This window comes from Lepidochelys kempii, chromosome 2, assembly GCF_965140265.1.
Source record: "Lepidochelys kempii isolate rLepKem1 chromosome 2, rLepKem1.hap2, whole genome shotgun sequence".
Taxonomy (NCBI): Eukaryota; Metazoa; Chordata; order Testudines; family Cheloniidae; genus Lepidochelys; species Lepidochelys kempii.
In genome coordinates this window covers 175,741,921-175,768,144 of record NC_133257.1, presented here as the reverse complement: position 1 = coordinate 175,768,144, position 26,224 = coordinate 175,741,921, and the positions used below count along the sequence as shown (strand labels likewise).

The 26,224-nt window shown below is 42.0% G+C and overlaps 1 protein-coding gene and 1 non-coding gene across 3 annotated transcripts in view; one reads left to right on the top strand and one right to left on the bottom strand.

Moving 5' to 3' along the window:
• The window catches only part of EGFR (epidermal growth factor receptor), a 226,163-nt gene that overhangs the window by 67,358 nt on the left and 132,581 nt on the right, over positions 1-26,224 (bottom strand). For both annotated transcript variants that reach the window (XM_073332807.1, XM_073332808.1), the window contains exons 2-4: positions 4,792-4,943; positions 3,003-3,195; positions 2,151-2,285 (exon numbers count right to left, since the gene is read on the bottom strand). In XM_073332807.1, coding sequence (XP_073188908.1) covers positions 2,151-2,285; positions 3,003-3,195; positions 4,792-4,943 — 480 coding nt within the window. The remainder of the gene's footprint in view (positions 1-2,150; positions 2,286-3,002; positions 3,196-4,791; positions 4,944-26,224) is intronic.
• Positions 9,170-9,273, top strand: LOC140907983 (U6 spliceosomal RNA). The gene has a single exon (XR_012157694.1). It is a non-coding gene; the product is annotated as a U6 spliceosomal RNA (small nuclear RNA).

The window sequence follows — 26,224 nt, the reverse complement described above, 5'->3', positions numbered from 1 at the left end:
GGTAAGACTGGTATAGTGATCCAAGAGTTCACACTTGTTATAACAGAATATACCATCAGTCTGGGGTGTCTGCCCTTGTTTTCTGACAGTCTGCCCTGAGACAGGCACTCACACTTGTGAACCACTCCAGACAGTGTGACACTCCTATCACTGTAGGTACTCCACCTCTCCGAGAGGCGGTAGCTGTGTTGACAGGAGAAGCTCTCCCAGAGCTGTCTACATCTGGAGTTTGGTCGATATAAATGCGTCACTCAGGGGTGTGGATTTTCTGCACCCTGGAGAAACAGTTTTACTCACATAAGTTTGTACTGTAGACCAGGGCTCAGTTATTTTATGGGGATGGCACATGCACAGCCTAGTTGGCACATAGGAGTTGTAAGGAGAGCATGTCCAATACAGAGAATATGGCTGTCATACTATATCAAGCCTCTTCTGAGCATGTGTGAACTGTGATTTTTCAGAGGCTTATAAATAACTTGGCTAAATGTGGACGAAAGTTCAGAGGGATGGCAAAAGGCACATTCCTGACACCAGGGCAACGCCCCACCCCCTGACAAATTTCAAATGCCTGCTCCAAAGCATGGAGTTTCTCAACAAAATGGTTGAAAGAATTATTTTAATACAAGCAAAATTACTTATTTTCTCCTAATCATATTCTCAGAAGTAGCTCAACCTTTTAATCTGAAATTTTTCAGCCACATGTATATGTTATTGGACTATTACTTCAGTTAAGAATGCTGTATATAATTTCTTAATTACTTAATTTCTTTTGTCTCCACAGCTCTGACAAAACTAGTTCTCAGCACTGAACTATGCAGCACACATACAATTAATGAAAATAAGTAAGGGTGAACAAAACTAACTAATCTGTAGAGTTAGTACAGGCCTGCCAGTCCTTTCCCCTCCCCCCTTACTTTTTTATTATTGTTTTTGTTGCTTTGTTTTGCTTTTTATTTTTGTTTGTTTTCTAATGTTTTGTAATGTTTTCTAAAATCCCAGGGACACAATTATCTTGCATGCTCATTATTTAAAAAGAAAAATGGCTGCCTGAACAGATTATCTGAAACTTACTACTATATTTAAGGAGTATTTCTTTCTAGGACAGTTTTGTCCAGCTAATAACACATGGCTCTTTCCAACGCCCTCACTGCCAAAATAGCTGAACAAGTGCCAATATTTGTCTAATAACTGACTGATTTACTGTTGAACCAAAGGGATTCAAGTTTAAAAGTTAAAGGTTAAAATTTCCATAGTACTCACGGCCAAACTCTGCGCCGATTTACACCTCCTGCAATCCCATTGACTGCAATGGGGTTCCAGGGTGTATGTCAACAGAGTGTGTCTGTTAGTACTTAGTCAATTTCTCACGGAAGTAGATCAGAAAATAAACATTGTGCCAATCTGTAGTGCCAAAAATGCTCAAGAATTTAAAAAAAAAAACCAAAAAAAACAAAAACAAAAAACCCCACATCTCTTTTCTCCCCTCTTAAAATTTTCTGAGCTGAATTTAGATCTTACAAAGGATTAACAGTACTGGCTTGGGTCAGATATAAGCATGGATACATGTCATGTAAGCTTTCAAATCTACATGCTACATACTCTATACTGATCTGAAGTATCGCTATTTATCCATTTCTGGTCTTCATTTTTGCAAAGATTTCCTAATACTGTCAAACCATGTGTAGAGTTCATGATATTCACAAATAGGAATTAGGGCCTCAACCCAGCAATGCATTTAAGCACCTTGGGAGTACCCACATGCTTAAAGTTAAGCATATGCTTAAGAGCTTTGCTGAATCAGGGTCTCACGCTGTAAATTTAAAATCATTGGAAAGAAAATATGTATGCATTACATTGGTGTATCATTTTCACTGAAGAAGCACATATTTAAGACCCAACCCAAAGCCCACTGATATCAATGGGAGCCAATCCATTGACTTCAGTGTGCTTTGTATCAGTCTCTTAGGTCCAAATCTTGGTCCTCGTAAATTTGATTACAAAATATAATTGGTTTCTACGTGAACAGGATTTGAAGTCAATGCATTTACATAAAAGTGTTTGCAGAAATGGAGCTCTATAATGCAATAAGTAGGTTGATGGTACTGCTGTCTTTAATGGAGTGACTACTGTTTTGTTAAATATATACTTACAATCAGTCAGATTATTTTGATAATCCAACAGCATTGCAGGTGTTTTGTTCAAATCAATAATGTCGTCCCACAGAACTGTTTGCATGTTGCACAGTTGTGGATTGTTGCTGATTTTAACTCCTCCATTAAGAATTTCTGTAAAAGAAAAACAGGACAAAAATGAAGCAATTGCATGATTGCTCTCTTCCTTCCTTCTTGAAAAGGAGATAAACACGATCAGATGTCATGTTAATGGAAAAGGACAATCTACAATATATTATTACACTTGAAAGAAAGCATAACTAGCTGTCGAATAAGGGTCCAGTGCTGCAGCCTTTCCATATACAACCCTCTGCCCCTTCCCCCCGCAACCCAGTGAAGCCAATAGAAATTATGGATGTGCACAAAATGCAAAACTCGGTGTCAAAACTGAGTGGCTGAAATTTTCAAGAGTGAGTTGTGATTCTGGGTGTCTCCATTTTTGGATGCTCAGATTGAAGCACTTTGAGGTTCTCAACACTTTCTGAAAATCGTGCCCCCTCTAAGGCATCTCAAATTGGCACCAAAAACCTCTCTCAGTTTTGGGCCAACACTCATTACTCTGCAATTCTATAGCGCCTAAGTTGATTAACCCCCGGATGTCCTGGGCTGATGCATTGTAAAACAAGGAACTTTCCATCACTACCAGTAAACTGGATAGTTATAAAGTGGGCAGGTATTTGGATAAACTACATTTAACTTCATTCAGAGTATCTCCTTCGGAATAGGACTCTGCAGGTCAATGCTTCTTAAATGAAGCTTTTCATAAAGATCTGGGAGTTTGCTTCAAATAAAGTAACAGTTCAGAATCACATTGTCTGCCCCACTACTTACCTGATAACCGTTTCATTGGTAGCTCCCTGAGTCCACTGGTTTTATTTATATTTGTCTGATAATTGGATAAAATTGCTAGTGCGTAAAAGTTGTCATAAAGCACGTTTCCTCGGATGATCTGGAGATTGTCCAGTGGAATGCTATCCACATTGTTGAGTGCTATTAACACGTAGCCTGCAACTTCCTGTATGGTCTGAGGAAAATTAGAAGGAACAAAAACATTTAGTGTCATTGTGTCAAGCTGTTTGCTGAGAGGAAAACAAGATTCATTTGAAAAAATCACCACCTCAGAACTCAGATCAGTGACCCACCCATAAATCTCTGGTAACCCACAGCTCTATTTTTTTACACACAGGTGAGCTATATTTGATATAATTAATCCCATAATCTCTCTGCATTCAAAAATATTGTAACCTGATAACCAAGCACGAAATAAACTGAGTATTGAAAACACTATTTCAAAAACACAAATCTGAGGAAGCATGATCTATTGCAGTGTTTCTCAAACTTCATTGCACCGCGACCCCCTTCTAACAACAGAAGTTACTACACGACCCCAGGAGAAGGGACTGAAGTCTTAACCCATCTGAGCCCCGATGCTCTAGGCTGAGGGGCCAAAGCCCGAGCCCCATCATCCTCGGCAGCCCCAAAGCAAAGTCCAAGGGCTTCATCCCCAGGTAGGGGGTCTGTAACCTGAGCCCTGCAGCCCAGGGCTGAAGCTGAAGCCTGAGCCCCGAGCAGTGGGGCTCAGGCTTCGGCCACAGCCAGTCTAACACCAGCCCTGGCAGCCCCATTAAAATGGGGTCCCGACCCACTTTGGGGTCCCGACTTACAGTTTGAGAACTGCTGATCTAATGCGTAAGGTATCAAACTGGCAGTCAGAAGAGCTGAGTTCTACTCCCAGCTGTTCCACAACCTTCCTGTGCTATCTGGTTGTGCCGTGCCAGAAAGCACTTTTTTCAATACATGCAGTAAAATATTTATGTCCCTTTCTTTTCGAATTCCCTCCCAACAATAGTTCATTCACTTGTGCGTGGACATGAGCATGAGACAAATGTAGAAATGGAAAGTAGTTCATGAATTACTGTCTATGATTATCCTTGAAGGTCACTCAAAATTATTGTCTGGACAGAACGCAGCTGGTTTACTTGGTGCAGGAACATATTACACAAGTAATGATGGATGCTGATGTTACACGTCTTGATTTCTAGTTATTAGGGAGATTACATCTTTTGCCAGGTATCATCAAGGCAATAGAATGATCAAGCTAATGATCATTTTCAGTGAAAAGCCATCAACACTGCAGTTTGCTTCACTGGTCTCACAACTCCTCAAATCTGGTTATCTTTAGGGCACAGTGCAGAGCTTTTCCATTTCCCCTGGGAGCATGGGGGGAGGGGGGAGAGAAGGGGAATAGGAGTGCAATACTTCTCATTTAAAATAATTACTTTTGAGCAGTGGGTGATGAGCATGAGAAAAACTGCTTGTTAGGTGCTGTGAAATCATTGATACAAGTACAGTGTATCCTAGATAGACAGGTATTTTAGAATTCCATTCTGTGATGCCTCTAACTGACAATCAGCAACTATGTGTTTGAACAGGGTTTACATTTGCCACTGCATTTTATATATATTTGACCCTTCCCCTTCAAAAAACAATTCAATTCCTTAAACAGGTAACTCAGACTAGAAAAATATCTCGATTAGGAGTTAAACTCTCTTGAGGTTGTGTGGATCTCACCAATGTACATTGAATGCTGGATCAGAGCAATGTGATTAGCTACACTAACCTTCAGGAACGAAAGATCATGATTGCGTGTCACATACGTGATCTCCAGATTGCCAAGCACCACCTCACAATTGTTATACATCCTTTGCAGGCTAGTGAAATGGTCTTCCACGTTCCCCAGCTGGGTCAGCTTGTTACTTGTTCCTTGGCAAACTGTGGGGAGAAAGAAAGCAGCATGAAGCAAGGATGAACACGTACAGAATGGGCAGCTACTGTCCAGCCACCTTTATAAGCATTAAATCAATATAAATGAAGTGTAAGCACAGATTGTCATGAAAAGCGATACCACTTCTATATTGTGTTTCCCGCTATCTAATAACTGTAATTAGTTAGGAATGTGCAACATTCCTCAGGATTAGAGGTAGGTCAGAACGAATATCCCTCCATCATCTACTTTTTGTCATGGAGAGAGCCCAGTGGGTGGCTTCTGATTTTGGGACCCAAAATCTAAGCAGCCCCAGGAGTTTCGTACCTGGAACAAAATTAAAATCCATGGTGAATGGCCATGGATTTAATGTCACACTCTATTAAAATGGAACCTTGCTCCGAAGGTGACTAAAAAGGATGGTGTAGATTTTTATGGCATATTAATTGTCTCAAAATGACGACCGTATTGGAATTTGCTCCAATTGCTAGGGGTGGGGAGTGCCTTTTCCTCTAAACTCCCAATGCTACAAACTTATCAGACTGTGTCCTTCTCATGCATCATCTTCAGAAAAAAAATACTGCAGTTCAAATTAGGCCCTCGTTTATACCTGTGCAACCTCACAAGGCAATCTAATAATGCTTCACAAATGTAATTCGGGGCATAATTTGGCCTAGGCAATGTATTACTGCTGATGAAGAGGCAATATACTGATGATGATGCAAAATAAAGACCCAGCATTACTTTCAGATCCCAGCTTTATGACTGGAAGTTTAAAAACTAAATTTTTTTTCTCTTGTGAATTAAACACATTTGTATTGAATTTACTGAGCCATGGAACCCCCAAATGCTATGCCTATGGTCACTCTTCATATTAGAGCACATGAAGTCACGAATTTAGAGCCATCAAGCTCTTCCATTCCACTGAACAGAAGGGAGTGCTGACTATTAGCTGTTTAGGCTTACTACTGCCAGCCTCACATTCTGCTCAGCTGAGGCTGACAGAAACCCCATAATGCCTAGTGCATTAGATTGGGAGCCCTAGGCATTTCCAAACAACTGTGCCCTGTAAGACCATTAAAGGAAATATAGGGCTTCCTTCAGTTCCAGCTCAATACGGCGGGCATCTGTAGTAGAAGCTGCAGGCTTAGGACTCCATGCCACACCATGGGGGTCAAAGAAGGTCCTGTCCCTCAGAAGAGCCTTTATGGATTGGGGAAAAGGCATATTCTGAATGGCCTGAAGCTCCTTTCTGGGCTGCTTAGGCAAAGCAAGTGACCACCTGACACATGCTCAAAAAGCCAGAGGTGAGAGACGCAAGGGTACACAGTGAGGGCAGTGGAACATATTGAGTTTATTGAACCCAATTCTCCATGCAAGCCGACAGGGGTTGTTTTGCTGCCTGCCCCTGCCAATCAAAGCTGCAGGATTCAGCTTGAGAACCTCAAACAAACTGAGTCCTGCAGGGTTCACACAGCTCTAGCCATGATAAACATTTGGATGCCTGATTGAGGTGAGCGCTGTACTGACATACTTTTGCCTTGGAGCACAAATGTACTTAATGATGCTTAAGTCTACAGTTTCAGTGGGGAGGCAAGTGGCTCCACACAGAGCACTGCTGAGATTATGTAAGTTTAGGATGGGGGGACAGAAAAATTAGTACTCGCTTGGCATTCTATTATCCCCTCTTTAGCAAACTAGCGGAACTGTCAAAAATTTGCCCCAGTGCATTTAACCATAACAAAAGAATGGCACTTCAAGTACTTTTGTGTGAAATGCTTGTTATAACACAGCTCATCAAACTGTTCAATTCAGTATTACATAACAGAAACCTCTCTGATCACCCCCTTCCTCCACCCCCCATTCATCCCATCATTCCCCAGGTTATTTTTCCATAGCTAAAATTAACACCTCTCTCCGTGTCACACCAACAAAAGTGAGAGAAGTGGAACGGTGCATGAAACAATACACATTCAAACACTGAACACTTCGGTGGCAGCCACCTTACAAATGCAGATCCAGGGCCAATTCTGAGCTCACCAATACTGGTGCGAAGCAGGAGCGACTTCATGTACTTCAGCAGGAGCAGAACTGGGCCCTTGTTTTGCAGTCACCATGACTGCAATCAAAAGCGGACGCCAAATCTTTCAGTGCTACACTGGAAGGATGAGCTTTTTTGTGCTTAGGGAAGACACAACACAAGCTAAGGAAACAACCAGGATGTTAGAGCCAGGGATGCAGAAATTACGCCTGTACAAGATTCACTATACAATGGATGTTTTTGTAGTAGAAAGAATAGCCTAATAAAGCAGAGCTAACAATGAACATTTTTATTTCTCAGTACAGTGATCACCATTAAGGAGTTATCCTTCTCCCACAGTCACCACAAAATGGTATCAGATACCACACTACTTTGCCTATACTTAAAATAGGTGATTGGCTCAAGTATCACAGTGATAAGTATAAGATAATATGGTGGTATGTGATATTGTTGTGTGGCAACTGTTAGCAAAGGGGATCTTTTTAATATGGTCCACTGTAATTACATAATGTAAGCCTTGTGTCACTGAACTGCGTTATATGTTTAAGGTTACTTACTGTCTTTGAGCCACACACACAATTCTCTGATGTCTGCACAGCGTGTGAGAGGATCAAGAGTACTATGCAGCCCTTCATATTTGCTTCAGAACTAGATTGTTTCATTGATTGAAACATCCCTTAATCAGACAAGATATTTGAACTCTGATTTCAAACTTCAGCAGCCCCAACTTTTACATATTTAAGAAGTTGCCTTGAGTCCTTTTGACTCAAGCCTGAGAACTGTGAATCATCACAGGAGTCTTATTAGAAAGGCAGAAAGATGGAAACACTATTTAGTACTGAAATACATTGCAGAATGTGTCATTAATAGGAATTCTGCATATGTCAGGGAGAGGAGTGCCGGAGTTGAGATTTGCTATGGAGATGTACAAGCAGAATTTTGTCCTTTTGTTTTCCTCGGCCAACTGAAATGTTATCTCTTCAAACTTCATAATAAAGACCCTGATTCTCAGCTGGCATAAGTGGGTGTAGGTGGAAGATCTGACCCTAAAATGGTGTGCATTTAAAATGATCTCTTTGTACCCAATCCAATACAAATGATCAGTAGCAAACAAAACTTAGGTTAGTCTTGGAGCCAAAGTAGCCTATCAACCTACACTGATCTTCAGAACTGGACACACAATAAGCAGGACTCTCTCCCAGAGGAGCACTCATTCATGGCACCCGGCCTCTGTGCACTGACCAACAAAGTATTAAAGAATTTTAAATCAGCCACTGAAATCACAAGTATTACTGAGTTAGTAGATCACCTTTCAGAGATTTACATTAACAATCTGTGAATAAGTAAATGTATGTCTTTTTCTACCTTAAAGGTAGTTTGGAGCGATATTAGACCTGACAAAATTGGCTCCAAATCCCATTGTACAATTTTACCAAGATACCTGCTGCGTGTCTGCCAACGCATTATTGTCAGGGCTTGACAAATCCTACCTGTGGCAAATAAGGAGACCTAACCCATCAATTTCTGCAGAATCAACTCTTTAATTTAAAAAAGTACATTTCTAGTTCTTATGGTTGCAACGAAAGCCTTGCAAGAGGGAACCAATGGAGTGCGGTTTTCCTGAATCTGCAGCAAAACAGCTCTGTGCATCTGCTGCTGCTGAGTGGGGGTGCAGAATTTAACAAAAACCCGGTTGGTTTCATTGGTGCTGCATAGGCCCCTATGGAGAGGAGTAATGCTGACAAGAACCTTCTGATTTCCCTCTTTTGATGCCTCTTGTGAAAGCTACAGGGAACCTCAGACACTGGAGCTGGTCAATGGGAAGACCCAAAACACAGAGGCTGGAGAGTGGCAGATATCCCTCTAATAGTCTCAGGGGATGGAAAAAGAGGGCGAGAGCGCTCCTTTTTCCCTTCCAGCAGCAGTCCCTGGGCAGTATGGACGTGTATGAGCACAGGTGTGATGCAAACGATGAAGCTTCAAAACAGGGTCCAGAGACAGCATTCCGATAGGCAACCCAGCACCCACTTCCTTCCCAGCATTTTGGAGGTAGGGAGGGGTTTGACAACTTTCAACTCAGATGGTCATAAGCCATGGATCAAAACAAGAACACAGTCAGCCTCGGAGGAGCACAGAACGACACAATACTGCAATAAAGATTTTCCCCCAAGCAAGGGTATGTGACTAGTCACCTGCTGTTTGGCAGCACATATACTAAAAATTGGAATGATACAGAGAAGATTAGAATGGCCCTGCGCAAGGATGACATGCAAATTTGTAAGGTAGGGAACTGTTTGACACTCTTTGGGAGGCCTCAGCCACCAGTGTTCCTAGTGATAGTAAGAAGTTTAGGGCCATCTTATAGCAACTCTTCCTTGACTTCTGTTTGCACAGAAGATACAGGGCAAGATCCTCAGTTGATGTAAGTAGATCTAGTTCTACTGAGTCGTTGAACCTCTTTATGCCAATTTACACCAGCTGAGGATCTGGCTCATCATTTTTGTGCTGAATAAATTAGGTAAGAATAATTTAAAACAAAACAACCCCAACAAAACAACCGCCAAACCCACTAAATTACTAATTTATAAAGAAGCACTTGAAAAATTTCCCAAATACAATGTTTTGAAAGAGAAGGAAATGGTGTAACTTTTTATGAATAGTGCCATTGATCTCCAATACTTTTCTTACAAAAGCTATACTCTCAGAAGACAAACCCTATCATTTTCTGAATGTGATGCTGTCATTTTAACTCTGTTCTAAAACATCAGTTTTGGCCAGAGAGGGGGGGTGGGGTGGGAAAGAGTTTTTATTATAATAAATTTGGGAAGACTAAATACATCTTGATACTCTACATCTGTTGAATTATAATGGAGTCTAGTCCACAAAAGCCTGGATTGGCAAAGGACATATACACAGACAATGCAGGATTCATGTCTCTAAACAGAGATTTCAGCAGGATGCATGTGTGTGTGTGAGAGAGAAATAACCTCTTGAAAGCTGGATGTATTCACTCTCTCTTGCACTCAGAGGGACAAATTTTGATCCCACATACACCCTTTTAAAGAATTAAGGGAACAACACTGATGCTAACATATTTCAAACATCAGTGACAGTACTGATCTCTCTTGGGATACCTTATGTACTGTGCTAGATACACTTCCATACACAGCCCGCATGTGTAAACTTTCACTTATCCTAAATAGTTGCAGCATTCTGTATTTATAAAGGGCTGCAAAGAAAAAAAAAAGCCAAAACAACAACAACAACAGATATTTCCACATCAGACCCCTGAGTCAGAGTGTTCCTCCAAACATTAAGAAAGCTGAGATCCAGATCTGAACTTTGAGGCATGGGTTAATCTTTAAAAGAAAGAGACTTTGCTTTTTTCTGAATGTGAATACAACACAAATATGGCCAGCCTGAATATTTTAGATACACCCGTGTGCAGCTGTGATCTGCTGGACTGAGAACAGGGTTGCAAGTCAGGAGGTCTGGGTTCTGTTCCTAACTGCCACAGACTAGCTGCGTGACTCTGGGCAAGTCACTTAACTTGGCTGAGCCCAGTCACCCCATCTGTAAAACAACGATGAGGCTATCAGTCTTTGTAAGGTGTCTTGAGACCTCCTCAAGGATGAACAATGCCACATAAAATTAAAGTATGAAATTCTTTTATGATTTTTTTTCTCAGAACACTCTGTACTTTATAAGTGCCAAGATTTTGTGGGTATCTTATAAGGCAATTACAAAATTATACACTAAAGTATACAAAAAATATGAATTGTCAATAAAACTTAGTAAGTGGAGGCCAATGTAAACACTGAACAACCCCAGCTCTCGTACGCAGCAGCATAGACATGTACAAATAGGGTTGAAATGATCAGGTAAACAGCTTTTCAAAATGCCAGGTGCAGAATAATGTTTAACCCTTGTGCAGGAGACCCAAGCATGGTGAGCCAAATTAGCATTGCATAGGCTGAAATTAACACTGCCCCAAGCAAGCAAAGATGAAACAGTCACAAGACACCATACAAAGGTGTCTATTTTCTTTAAAATATAAAGCAATTGAATTTTAGTCCTTGTGACAGGTACGGGGCTGACAGTCCTGGAGACTAAATTCCTCTGTTTATCCACAGAAATAAATGTCAGTTTCTCCTCATTTTCCCACCAAGGTGTCGCAACCTTGACCTTAAGAAAAGAGCTCAGTCTTCATGGCCCTCTTAATCCTCTGTAAGACTGTCAGCAAGGGTGCCAATTACTGACACCTGTGGTGATGTTCAAAGAAGTGGAGTGAGACCAAATAATTTCATGAATACATTTTCTGAAGCCTCCATATACAGGGGGCTTTAGTGATGCAAAATCCAACCACTCAATTAAGAGGCTGTCATCTGTAAATTGCTATTTGACTCAAGAGTAATATCCCCATGTGCATTAAAACTCAGAGTTAAAAACTGGTCCCTAGTCCTAATACAAATGGAAACATTTTTTAAAATTTCTCAGAAAGCCTCCAATTACCGCAGTACAAATCCTATTGTACATGCTTTCCTAAGACCTCAAATGACCCTTGGGAATGCTATGAAACCAAATTACCATCATTCTCCATCATCTGTTTCAGTCTACACACTTCCCCCCCCCATCTTTGACACATGCCAAAATAAATAATCTAACAAGATGATTTCAGAGACACTTGGGTCAATTTCCTCACTTCATGTGTTACTTATAATACTACATTACTAGTCCTCTTTAATTCATTTATTTTCTCTACAGCGTTTTCAGCCTTTATTGAAAGTAACTCAAAACTTGGAGGACAACAGAAGCACATTTCTGTATTCTGCCATCTACACCTGCCAATCTATTTACACATTTTCCTCTCTCTACTCCACCTTGCAGAATTTTGCTTCTCACAGATTTTAGGATTCCATGGAAGAATAGTATCTTCCAAGGCTACTGTTCCAGACATAGCTGCCTGTGAAGGACAGTAGAGATAATAGTACTTTATGTCTTAATATCTGTGTTGTTTGCAACGGATTCTACTTCTTTAAGAGGGGTGTGGGGGAAAAAAATTCAATGAAAATAAATAGTTTTTCATTAAATGCTGCTCAATGTGTGTGCACAGTCTCAGACATGTATATAATACTGTGACAGTATTTATGTGCGTGTGTGTGTCTGTATCACCACATGATTACACACAAGCACAAAAACACACTTTCTGCTTTCTCAGCTCCTCACTAGGGTTGCCAACCTTCTAATCGCACAAACCCGAACACCCTAGCCCCACCCCTTCTCCGAGGCCACGCCCCTTCCCTGAAGCCCCTCCCCCTGCTCACTGCATTCCCTTTCCCTTGGTGGCTCACTCTCCCCCACCCTCACTCACTTTCACTGAGCTGAGGCAGAGGTGCAGGAAGGGGTGAAGGCTCTAACTGAGGATGCGGTCACTAGGGTGGGACCAGAAATGAGGGGTTCAGGGTGAAGGAGGGGGCTCCGGGCTGGGGCAAGGAGATAGGGTGCAGGAGGGGGTAAAGACTCTGGGGTGGGGCTGGGGATGAGGGTTTTGGGGTGAAGGATGGGGCTCCAGGCTGGGGCCAAGGGATTCGGAGTGCAGGAGGGGGCTGCAATTCAGGAGGGCGTAGGGGCTTTGGGCTGGGGGTGCAGGCTCTGGGGTGGGGCTGTGGATGAGGGGCTTGGGGTGCAGGAGGCAGCTCAGGTCTGGGGCAGGGGTTGGGGCACGGGTTTATCTCGGGCGGCTCCCAGTCAGTGGCGCAGTGGAGCTAAGGCAGGCTCCCTACCTGTCCTGGCTCTGTACTACATCCCGGAAGTGGCCATCAGGTCTGGCTCCTAGGCGGGGGCAGAAGGCTCTGTGCGCTGCTCTCTCCTGCAGGCACCGCTCCCCCCCCCCACAGCTCCCACTGGCCGCAGTTCCTAGCCAATGGGAGTGCGGAGCCAGTGCTCCGCGCAGGGGCAGCATGCAGAGCCCTATGGCCCTCCTGCTCAGGAGCCAGACCTGCTGGCTGCTTCCATAGCACAGCATGGTGCCAGGACAGGTAGGGACTAGTGTGCCTTAGCCCCACAGGACTGCTGACCAGACTTTTAACAGCTCGCTTGGCGGTGCTGACCAGAGCTGCCAGCCAGGGTCCCCTTTCCACCAAGGCGTTCCAGTCAAAAACCGGACGCCTAGTAACCCTACTCCTCAAAAATGCACAGGAGTAAAGGTGAGTCCAGAAATGGCAAGAAAATCATTTTTTCAAGGATCTGTTAGTATACAACTTGTAGATATTGAATGTAGGGCCCACATCGCATGTAGCTAGCCATGCAAATCACATAATTTGTGGTCACAAATATCTGTGGCTCCAAAACTGTGGGTGTTAAATGGGAAGCCAAACTGAGAGACCCCTTTCAAAATCAGGTCCATAATTAAAAAAATATATATACTGGATGTGTTCTTTTGTTTAAGTCTGAACACATATTGGTCCAAAACCTGGTTCTTATTGGAAATTAAATATTTTGCATACTTTAAATACCATATGTGTAAAACTCCAAACTGGATGTAAGAACCTGGCCCCATTAAAAACAATGACAATATTCCCACTGGTTTTCATGGGACTATGATTTCACCCCAAGGACCTGACCCAAAGCCCACTGGGTCAATGGCATAACTTCAATAGGTTTTTGATCAGGCCCATAAATCAAGTTACAGCAGTGTCTTTAAAACTGTATGGAAAGAATAGTCTTTACCCTTGTATAACTCAAACAGCTGAACAGATTAAATTATAACTGCAAAAAATATCTTTAGTCTAAGACCAAACCTGGAGAATCTCAATAGCAAAAGAGAATTTCTTAAAGTTATGAGCAACTGAAAACAGGGAGTCAAATGGAAACACACTCTCTTGCTTTATCTGAGCAAGTGGACAAAACAAAAACATTTTTGAAGTTCTGTTTCTGATTAAAGCTATACAAGGCCACACAGATGCTTTCAGCCTGCAACCTGACCTCTGCACACAGTGCTTTACTTTTATGATGCAGAAGTTCCCGTAACAGAAATGAGTGTTTTCATTGTTTGCTCTTGGCTGTAAAGAAGTTATGTGAAAGCAGCCACTTCAGCAGGCATTGTGGGGCCTGAGGAGGTTCCCAGGGAAGTAGCCCAGTTGGAGACAGGTATATGTGACAGCTTTCCAAGTTTTCTTTTTTTTTAAAGGCACTGTACTGAAGCTAGGATACAAGCTGTTTATTTTAACAGATCAATGGAGATGTAGTAAAGCAAGATATCCAGGGAGGAGGATACATCCCCAAAAGCAGTAAATGGGTTTAAAAGGAGGGTCCCCTAAATTGTTTTTTTACCTTCATGGCAAAGGCCCTCAACTGTTGTTTAGGAGTTTGTAAGAGAAGGTTATATATCACATTACCTGGATAAAGAATAGCAAAGGCCAATGAATAGTGTCCAGTCATGCTGTTTATCTGGTTAGTAAGCTATAATGTCACAATGTATTTCCATATACTGCATGCTTGTGAAATGCCATTTCAGACAGAAGGTCCACAAGACCATCCCTTCACCCTGTTCATCACATGGACTGGACAGAAGCATTGAAATTTGAAATGAAAAAGATCTTAGGTGATTTGATCTATTTACTGTTATTTGATCAAGCCTCAATTTAAAAATGTCCCACATAACGAGACTTCATCCATTTTCCATTTAACAAAAAATCTTAGTCTAAAAGCAACAGCAACAACAAAAACCCTCCTTTAACATCTGTGGGGTTGTTTTTTCTTATGTAAAAAAAAGGACCATTTTCACTGAAACATACGTCATTCATCCAGTCGGATAAAGGGAAGGTATGTGCTTTCTGGAGCCTTTTAAAGAAGCAAAGCTTCAGTTTTTGTAAGTGGAGGATCTGTTGTCCTTGGGTTACCTAGGGAGGTGGTAGAATCTCCTTCCTTAGGAGTTTTTAAGGTCAGGCTTGACAAAGCCCTGGCTAGGATGATTTAGTTGGGGATGGTCCTGCTTTGACAGGGGGTTGGACTAGATGACCTCCTGAGGTCCCTTCCAACCTTGATACTCTATGATTCTATGTCACAGTGTTTACTTGTGCTGTAGTAACATTTGCATTGCTACACTGCTTGGACAGGCCAGTTCATTGACCAATTCCAAGGTCTAGGCTGGGTTATTTAGGCATGCACTAAGTAGGGCAGGAGTCTGCAACCACACTGCCTCAGGAAGAGTTTGGAGAGGAAATCTGGGATCGCTGGTGTGCACACATGAAAAGCCAGCTCATATTAGCGTGTACCCTCCTGGACTGCCCTGTGTGCACCAGTGCAGAAGAAAGGATGGAGTCCTGACCATGCCTCTGCTCCATACCTTGCAGCCCCACTCACCCCGGCTACCTAGATGACGTATGTGCCCACACTAGTGCTTGGATGTAGCTGTTCCGGTGCTCCTCCAAAAACAGGGACTGCAACTGACTACAACCCACCTGGGCACTCAAAGGCTGAGTGAAGATTCCTTGCAGCCTCATGCCCCAGCCCTGTGCACCTGCATGTGAGCCATGGACAATGAGTCTCTAATATGGGCTTGTAAAGATTCGGACTCACCCAGCGGCATCAGGAATTAGCTCATCCAGACACCAGAGTGCCCTCTGCAGGCCGGTGATCCGCCTTACTGCTGGCCCCCATATCCCTCCCAGGACCTGGTACCCCTTTCTCTGGGATGCTGCCCTCTGGCAACACCCCCACAGTCTCAGGTTCTGGGTCTCCCCACCCAGGGGAACCCCCACCCTCTAACCCCACTTTGCCTTAGTCTGGGCTACTGCCAGGCCCCACTTAGCCCCTTGTATAGGGGGCAGACTGCAGTGTATACGTCACTCATCACCAGCAAGGTGGTTTTGGACCTGCTGCCTCCTCCTACCTTTGGGCTGCCCCTCTGCAACCCTGCACCTATTCAGCCTGCGGCTTTCCAGGCCGGAGCTCCCAGCTCCTCCGGCCCTTCCCCAGCCCTGCTCCAATCTAGCCGTCCTGCTTGGCACCTTGCAGCCAGGCCCTTCTCCCTTTACAAACAGAGAGAGACTAACCAGGCTTCTGGCTCACAGCCTCTTATAGGGGCCAGCTGTGCCTGATTGGGCTGGCCACAGTTGCGGCTGCTCCCTTAATCCGGCTGGGCTTTTCCCCACAGCCCTAGCCCTCTCCCTGGGCTGGCTTCAGCCCTGTTAGGGCTGATGCGGGTAACCACCCCGCTACAGGGCTATTTTTAAAACATCCTGAAAGCTGGTCTTATGTAATATGGGACAGATCCATGTAAAATACAATCCCTCCAGGATTGGCAGTACTTTCTTGTGGATACCGGGAAAGCACAATTTCAAGCTCTTTTCAGTACACTGATCAAAGTAATAGTGTTAATGTTACAAAGAAAGACCCACGGCAGATATGTGGTTTGTCAACATGAATAACATTCTGCCTGACCAGAAAAAGAGCTACCCATGATGCTACAAAGAAGATGGGCATAGAATTTCAGAGGCTTGCAGTAAAAGCGGACTGGGAACACTGAAGTTTTGTTATATATAATTAACCATGTAAGTAAACCTTTGTTAAGTATCTTGTTTTATTTGTACACTGGAGGGAAGGGGGAATGTTGTTTCTGTTTTTTCTGACTTAAATTACAGACTGTATCTCAGTGTAAGATTTCCAAGGAAAAAATAAATAAAAGGCTGCACAATATCAAAAAACAAAAGAAAAAACACATGCAAACCCTAAACCAAAAAATCTGCTATAATTTGTTCTCAAAAGTTTCAGAAAGGAAAAAAGAAGTAGGAAAAAGCCCCCAAAATACATATAATGATCAGAGAATGGGGGATGTTCTCCTCTGAAAAAAAGTGGTTGCAAATACAAACCCCACCTAAAAAACATCAGTTTTCATTTAATAGAACTATAAAGACAACAGCATTTTGGCACTGAAAACACAGCCAGAGCAGCACTTCTAACAATTATCTTTGCATGTATTCAAATCCTATAATTTAGAACATCGCTGTAAACACACACACACAAAGCAAAAAAATACTACATCAAAGCCAAAAAAACCCCTCTGAACATCCTAATATGATTTTTGTGTCTGTATCCAAGGGGTGTGGTTTGGAACACTAAAACTACGCACGTTGATTCACACTCCCAGACACACTAGTAAAAACAATGACATAGCTCTTCATTCCATTCTAGATAGATATTATGTTGCAAAAGAAACCAGCCCCAAAACCAAATGGACCATGTTGGAGACAAAGAACATGCTTTGGGGACAACCCAGCCATTTGTTTTGATGGAAGTAGTTTTTTTTTCCAGATATAGCTAATTTTGTTTCCCTTTGTGGTTTCAAACAAAATCTCTGGGATACAGTTGTGTAGAACCAGGAGGAAATTAATAGGGTTTATTCTATTTTAAAAAATGTCTCTCTCCTAAATGAAGGACTTGCCAAAGCAAGAAAGAACAGTTCTTGTAGTAATGAAGTAAGCCTTACTCTTCTTGTAGTACTGAAGTCAGCCTCTGCCTCAGTGATTCCCCATTTCTTTTCAAATACCATCTAATAAGATTTTTTCTCTTGCTTATACCTCATGTTTTATGTAGTGCTGCTGTTGCTTAACTCTGTGGACTAAGAGCTGGATCTGAAGTTCACTGAAGTCAGTGGCAGCCTGTCCATTGACTTCAGTGCAAATTTGATCAGGGCTTGAATTCTGCTCTTTTACACTTGGGTAAATTTGGAGTAATTCCACTGAAGTCCATAAATTTGGAATTTGGTCATGTAAATGTTGTGGGATAGCTTTGTTATAAACTATACAAATTAGAGTTGTGCTGTTATTTTTAAATACAAGCAGAGTTTCAAACGAATGATGATAATCCACACTCAAGAGTTTTCTACAGTTAACAGATCCCCAAAAGCAATCATATGTGGGGAATCCCGATCCTTTGGGTGGGGTTTCTAGTGGGGTCTCACAGGGATCTGCTCTTGACCCAATGATATTCAATATCTCTATCAGTGATCTGGAAGCAAACATAATCGCTGGTAAAATATGAAGATGACACAAAAATTGATCGAGTGGTAAGTAATGATGGGGGCAGGTCATATACTGACCAATCACTTGGTGAGGTGAGTTCATTCGTTTAAAAATAGCAAAATGCAAGGTAATACCTCTAAGAACATGGAACAGAGGTCACACTTAGAAGATCCTGGAATGAGGGGATACTGTAAAGGACTTAGAGAGATCATAGTAGATAACCAACTATGTGTATATTGAAGAGATAAATTAACTAAATATGACAGGTTTCAGAGTAACAGCCGTGTTAGTCTGCATTTGCAAAAAGAAAAGGAGTACTTGTGGCACCTTAGAGACTAACCAATTTATCTGAGCATAAGCTTTCGTGAGCTACAGCTCACTAACCAATTTATTTGAGCATAAGCTTTCGTGAGCTACAGCTCACTTCATCCGATGAAGTGAGCTGTAGCTCACGAAAGCTTATGCTCAAATAAATTGGTTAGTCTCTAAGGTGCCACAAGTATTCCTTTTCTTTTAACTAAATATGAGCTCCCAGTGCAATCCTATAGCTAAGAGGATGAATAAGATCCTTGGATGTATAAGCAGAGGATTATCAAGTAGGACTTAGGGAGGTAGTATTACCTCTGTATCCAGCATTAGTGAGACCATTACAGAAGTACTGTATCCAGTTCTTGTGTCCACGTTTTTAAAAGGATGTTGAACAACTGGAAAAGCTTCAGAAAAGTTCTAAAAGAATGACTGAAAGTTTTGAAAACATGCCTTATGGTGAGAAAGTAAAGAAGCACAGTCTATTTCGTTTACCCAAGAGACGCTTAGGATGTAACTCGATCATTGACAAAAATACCTATATGGGGAAGAGATTTCTGATAGTAGACAGCTCTTAAATCTAGCACCAAAAGTCATATTGAAATCCAGTGGTTGGAAGCTGAAAATAGACCAATACAGACTAGAAATAAGGTGCATATTTGTAACAATTAAGATAGCGAACCATTGGAATAACTTACCTAGGGATCAGATTTCAGAGGAACAGCCGTGTTAGTCTGTATTCGCAAAAAGAAAAGGAGTACTTGTGGCACCTTAGAGACTAACCAATTTATTTGAGCATGAGCTTTCGTGAGCTACAGCTCACTTCATCAGATGTTTACCGTGGAAACTGCAGCAGACTTTATATACACACAGAAATCATGAAACAATACCTCCTCCCACCCCACTGTCCTGCTGGTAATAGCTTATCTAAAGTGATCAACAGGTGGGCCATTTCCAGCACAAATCCAGGTTTTCTCACCCTCCACCTAGGGATGTGGCACATTCTTAATCAAGACTGGATGTCTTTCTAAAAGATATACCAAAGTTCAAACAGAAGTTATGGACTTGATGCAGAAATTACTGGGTGAGTTTATATGAACTATGCTATGCAGGAGCGCAGACCAGATGATTATAATAGTCCATTTTGGCCCTAAAAACCCAGGAATTTTTGCAATTTTGGAAATGTGTTGCATTTGAGTTTGTGCTCGTGTAACATAAAGGAGAACTTTCATATTTTTAAAATGAATTTTGCAGGCTATTTATCTGTAATATTGACTAGAATATTGACCTTCTCTGAGTCATTATAATCAACACCATGAATTAGGCTCAAGCCCAATGTCCACAATAAAGGAGTAGCTTTCAGAACTGCCATATCCCCATGGCTGTGTTTCATCTGTTGCTATAAATTTAATGGCAATGCTATTTGAATAATCCAGGCTGCCCAAAGTGCGGTCTGAGAGTCAAATGTAACCAACTGGGCTTTACTCTACAGCCCACAATTTCCTTTACTGTGTAACTGTAGGGAGCAGACAACCCTAATCTACTGCAAATTTTATTGCCAGTGAATTCAAACAAGCCATTTCCATTATGGATTCATAGACTTAGAAGGGACCATCATGATCATGTCACCTGACCTCCTGCACATTGCAGGCCACAGTACCTCACCCACCCACTCCTGTAATAAACCCCTAACCTCTGTCTGAGTTACCAAAGTCCTCACATCAGGATTTAGAGACATTACTTATTAGTGAAGATACATATAACCATAATGTTTACCTATGCCTCTATTTGTTTTTAATTTGAAGCATTTATATACACATTAAGACCCCTTGCAGGACAGCACTCTACAAATTCAATGTCCACCGAAGTCCATTGAATGAAGTCACATTAGTGTAAATCTGGTGCAACAATGCGGAGTGTGGCTTTATGAGTGTATTGGGACCCTGATGTGCAAATGATGAGTCAGTAAAAAATTTTAGGTCATGGGTCCAATATGCCCAGAAGAGCAATAACAGGTGTATACGCTAAGGCTCAGCCAGGGGCAGCTCATCTACCCAGGCAAGTGAGAATTCCCTAAAGCTACCCAAGAATTCCCAAACGCTACAAAATACATTATGCAAATTATTTTTTACTGAATTGATGAATACATGCGGGTTTATGGATAAATTGTGATTTTATTTAAAATGAAGGATGGCCACTCCATGCATTCCCAGAATACTGGACATTCCAGTACTTCCAGGAATGGCGTGGCCCTCCCCCACCTGCATGACTTTGCCACAGTGTTGCATGGAAGTTCATGCCGGCTGGGGTGGAGCAGTACACTCTTTCAAATGGCTTCTCCTGTCCAATACTGGACAAAACAATATCAAGTTTTATCTATGTTAGAAAAGTAGATCCATCTGGTTTAAAACCAGATGAATGACCTGCCTATTGAAATGTCACAACTCACTCTCCCCAGGAGTGAAACGCAATACCAGGAAGTTCAAAGAACATAGTGCTGTGCGAGGCCCAAATCCTGATATAGCTCATAGAGCCTCAAGAAGCTGCCTTGTGACCCCGGCAATTTACCATGCCCAGGAGAAGCCACGTTGCTGTGGTAACCACAGCTTGATAAGGCCACGGCAGGATTGTATCTGTTAAGCCTGGACTGCTGGGAGCTTGCAGGGAGCAGGACCTGCACCTCCCCAGCCTTCTCCCACATGGGGCAGGGCCCCCCCCCGTGTGTGTGCAAGGTGCCACCACTGATCTCCTGGCTCATCTCGTGCTCCACGCCCCCCCCCAATCCCCTCCAGCAGCAGCAGTGGTGGCTCTAGGTCCGCCTGCTGCTGCTTCGCTCTAAACAAGATGAGCTTTTAATAACAATTAAATTATATATATTAATCGTATGCTTTGAATGTTGTTTGATTTTAGCCAAAATGTTTTACTTAAATTGTCTCAACTAGTATGATTCACCAACTTTTCTTTTATTTAAATGTGATAATGGGGAGTTATTTATTTTGCTATTCTCAGTTTTGTATTTTTCTTGTAATTTTTTTAAAATTAAATTATATATTGGGTGGGAATGGAAATAATTATTTTGTGATTTGTGCCTCACCTGTCAAAAGAGTCACAAGCTACCACTGCGCTCAGTGCACACTTACTCAAGTTAAAAAACTTCGAGGCAGTACTTTACGCACCTATCAGCATGCTGTTCTAATAAATAATAGCGGTGGAAAGGAGACATAAAAAACCTGCTGTACAGAAAATCAACTAAGCACTGTAGTGGCAGGGGTACCCGGTACTAATGCACCTAGAGAGACAGCTCACTTCCCCTCCCTTCTTATTTAACTGGCACCTCAGAGGAAACTGTACAGTTAGTCTCTGCTACGATCCTGGTCCAACCTTGTCTGTCTATGTGCCCCACTCACCCTTGCAACACTAACAGAGATAGAGCTGTTATTGGCAACAAGCATTTTGTGCACTCCTGCAAGGCCAGTGTTGTGTAAAGTCTTTTCTATGGACCCAAGTGATTGAGAGGTCAAGTACAACTGTCATATGTCAACAAGTCTGTATTTATGGGAGAGATGTATGACTGGGGTTTGATGTTTTAAGATCACCACCTTGTTATTTGGGAAAATAACTGGATAGTAACAGATGCAAGCTTATGCCCTGTGAGCTAAAAAAGTTCATCCTTTATACTGTTTGTTCTGGCACCCAGTCAGCATCAGTAAGATATTACAGCTTAATACAGGGGTGGGCAAACTTTTTTGGCCCGAGGGCCACATTGGGGTTGCAAAACTATATGGAGGACTGGGTAGGGAAGGCTGTGCCTCCCCAAACAGCCTGGTCCCCACCCTCTATCCGCACCCTCCCACTTCCCACCCCCTGACTGCCCCCCTCAGAACTCCCGACCCATCTAACCCCCTTTGCTCCTTGTCCCCTGACTGGCCCTAACCACCCGCCATCCAACCACCCCTTCTCCCTGTCCCCTGACTGTCCCGACCCCTATCCACACCTCCGCCCCGACAGGCCCCCTGGGACTCCCACACCTATCCAACACCCCCGTTCCCTGTCCCCTGACTGTCCTGCCCCCTGTCCACACCCCCACCCCCTAACAGGCCCCCGAAGGACTCCCACTCCTATCCAGCCCCCCCGTTCCCTGACCGACCACCCCCCCAGAACCTCTGCCCCACCCAACTGCCCCCTGCTCCCTGTCCCCTGACTGACCCCCGGGACTCCCACTCCCCGCCCCTTTGCCATGCCGGAGCCAGCCACGCCGCCACGCTGTCCGGCAGGAACACCGGGCCAGAGTGCTGGCAGTGCAGCGCGCTGAGGCTGCGGGGCAAGGGGGACAGCAGGGGAGGGGCAGTGGACTAGCCTCCCCAGCCAGGAGCTCAAGGGCCAGGCAGGATGGTCCCGTGGGCTGGATGTGGCCCATGGGTCTCAGTTTGCCCACCTCTGGCTTAAAAGAAAGAAACTAAAGACATGTACCTAGGAATATATGGGATTATGTTCCAGTAACATCAGCTATGGATTGCTTAGGACAGATTCGTAATAGTTTAAAATTTGCTAAATGAAATTTTGAAACATGAGATTGTATCATACATATATTGTAATCTATGGAATTTTATTAATACACTGCAGCTGTATATATCTGTTTGCTCTTTGCCATGAAGACAGACTGCATGTTTTTCTCTCCTACACTGATTTCTATTATCCAGCACCTACCACTGATCAGATCATTTACATCTGTGAAATTAATATTGAAACAGTGAGCTATTGTGATCTCACATGCTTTTCTAAAAGTTTCGCAAATCCCTGAAAGTGTAAATTCTACTTAAACACTCACATGCAGACCCAGAAAGGGTGAAAGATACAGTCTGTAATTGATTCCGAGTACCAGTCTATATTAGCACACTCTTACAAATGCAATACGTTCTCCTTTTTAATTAAAAAAGAGAGTTAATTTTTAGTGATCAAAGCTACCAGACGGACAACGCTGAAGATTGAAATTTGCCATATATTTGGAAAACACTGCAACAGCACAAGCTCTGACAGTGTCTTGGAATTAGACAGACCACCTCATGATTGTTCATCTCTATGCCTAATCTATTGTTCACGGAAGTCAAAGTAAATACTCCCACTGATTTCAGTGGGTGTTGGATACAATCCTTCACCTCTCTGCAGACACTGCCAGCAATGGCAAGAATACAATTAGCTCATTTCATGAAGATCACCAAACAGCCATTTTATAGTTACTAATGTTATTAATTTAAACAGCATATGGATTCAAACCAGAGATCTGGAGATGAAAGGATCCATTTCACTTGGGAGTCCCCTGAAGCCATATTGTCTCTCAGGAATGGATTAGGACTTTCTGAACTAGGCTGGGCTCAAATGAGCCCTGTGAAAAAAATGTGTAAGTTACACAGTGTTTGCTGCTTGACATAATAAAGATCAGGTTAACCCAACAATATTTTTAATAACCAAAGAGAACAAATAAAAGCTGTTTCTTTTGAAAGATTCTATCTAGCAAATGCACTTTAATGAGAATGAGTGTTGCCATTAACAGTACACAGTTATTAGGGCTTCCAGCAGAAATCTGAATTTATATTTAGATAGTTGCAGATTTTGAAAAGATAACAAGTAAATACATGCCTGCATGGGTTTGACATGCTCGCAAGAGGTTTTTCAAAACTTCAGTAATGTGCAGCTTTAAAAGAAATAGCTGAAAAGTACAGTAAATGTATATGGAAATACTCCCACTGACTTCAATGGGATTTGAATCAAGCATATATTATACTTAAATTAATAGCGTGAAATTCAATGAATGAGACAAAGTGACCGATTCACAATGTTTCATTATTTGTTTTTGGTAGGACAGCTGAAAAGCCACTCGGTGGTTTCACAGTATCTGGATAGCTTTTGAAAATGACACACCAATTTATCTCCAAAAGGCTAGGGAAAAAATATTAGGTTTGACACTTGGTGCTATCAAGTATGTATGTTAAAACAAGTCTCCTGCTCTTATCAATATTCCTGTTCAGCAATATGGAATCTCAGCTATACTTTGAGTTAGATTTCAGGCCTGTGGAGAAACTTGAACAAGTTTGAACATTTTAAAATTTACTGACGCTTAACATATGGTGAGTTATAAAAAGTTCAAAATTTGGAGAAAATTCTCTCCTGCAGCCCACTATCACTGATTCACACTACCAAACTCTGTTGTGTATTCTGCACTTGAATGGTATTTGACTTCAATAGGCTCTCTCAATATCGTACAAACCATTTAATTAAAGGTAATGCCTTGTTACTCATCGTAAGGAATACACAGCCTGAACTTCAGAAATAAATTGTTGCACCAGATAAATATTTGCTCAAATTCACAGAGTTATACTTTCCTAGTGTATATTTATATCGGCAAATGGTATGATGGGTATTAAAAAATATTTTGAATCAGAGGACAGGGCATTGGACTAAGTCTCATCTTAGTTCTCTGTGACCTTGTAGACATAATTTCAGCCCTCTGTGCTTTATTTTTTCCCATCTCTAAACTGGGGACAATTATTGATCTTTATAAGTCACTTAGAGGTCTATGCATGAAAAGGGATACATAAAAGTACGGTAAGTATTATTAATACTGAAGACTCCTTAATGGACTTGTTATTTTGTATATTATCCCTGGGAACACTAATAAAAGAGAGAGGTTAAAGTATTTATTTTCTTTTCTAAGAAGAATAAAAAATACACACATCAAAAGCAGAGATAAATCCTGGGCCGTGGTTTTTAGACCTGTATACAAAATCAAACTTACTCAAATTTGTATCTGTTTAAATTTGGTATGATATAGACTCAAGTTGTCAAATTCGGGTTCTGGAACTTGAATCTCCCGATAGTTTGGGGGATTCTATATTTTGGTGTTACAATTTAGATGAATTCTAATCAAAAGAGATAGTTGAGGGAAGGACAGAGGGAGTTAAAGAAGGGAAATCTCCACTTCCTTTACTCAGAGACAAAAGCTGAAATGTCAAAGATGAAAATTCAAAAGATCAACTGCAAATTAGAAAAATAAAAATAAAATAATAAATCGCATATTCCTCAAACCCACGTAAATATTCCCCATTCCATGGAGAAAAAGTTGCTGGAAATTAACTGTGTCACATCCATTCAATGCATTTTGTACAAAAAGTTGACAAACTATGCAGAAAATAAAGTTAGTGTTGAATGTAAAATGTTATCTGTAAAAGTCAGTCGGTTGCACTGTGCTTGTCTTTGCCAAAAATGTCTTGGAAAAAATGCACTTTTTGCTTGTAACAGCAAAGTTCATGTAGAGACATGAAAGTTTTATTGTTAAACTGATCTAATTCATTTCTGTTCCCATCTGCTATTCTATCCCCCAACGTTTGTTAAAAAATAGACTGTTTTAAAGTATTTGACAGCTACAGTTTTGTGAAATCCATTGGGGTGTTTTTTTCCACTGTCTGGTTGTAATAAATAAGGATATACAAAAATAAATCTTGTACTGGAAGCATAGGGAACTAAAAATCATCTTAAATTTAAGGTTATGTCTACACTACCAAAATAAATCGACCTACGCTACGTAGCTGGTGTCGAAGTACCTTAGGTTGAGTTACCTAAGGGTCTACTGTTGACTTACCTTACTCTTCTTGTCGAGGGTAGAGTACAGGGGTCGACTGGAGAGCAATCTGCAGTCAATTTGGCAGGTCTTTACTGGACCCACTAAACCGACCGCCGGTGGATCGATCTCAGAGCGTCGATCCGGGCTGTAGTGTAGACCTGCCCTAAGTCTGGTAATTCTTCAGTGCCTACGTAGTCATTTGTATGTGTGCAGAATGAATGTAAAGTGGATGTGAAATACTACCATTCTGATCAGGCCGATATTATTCTCACTCTGCTCAGGTGTTAATGAGTCTACAGG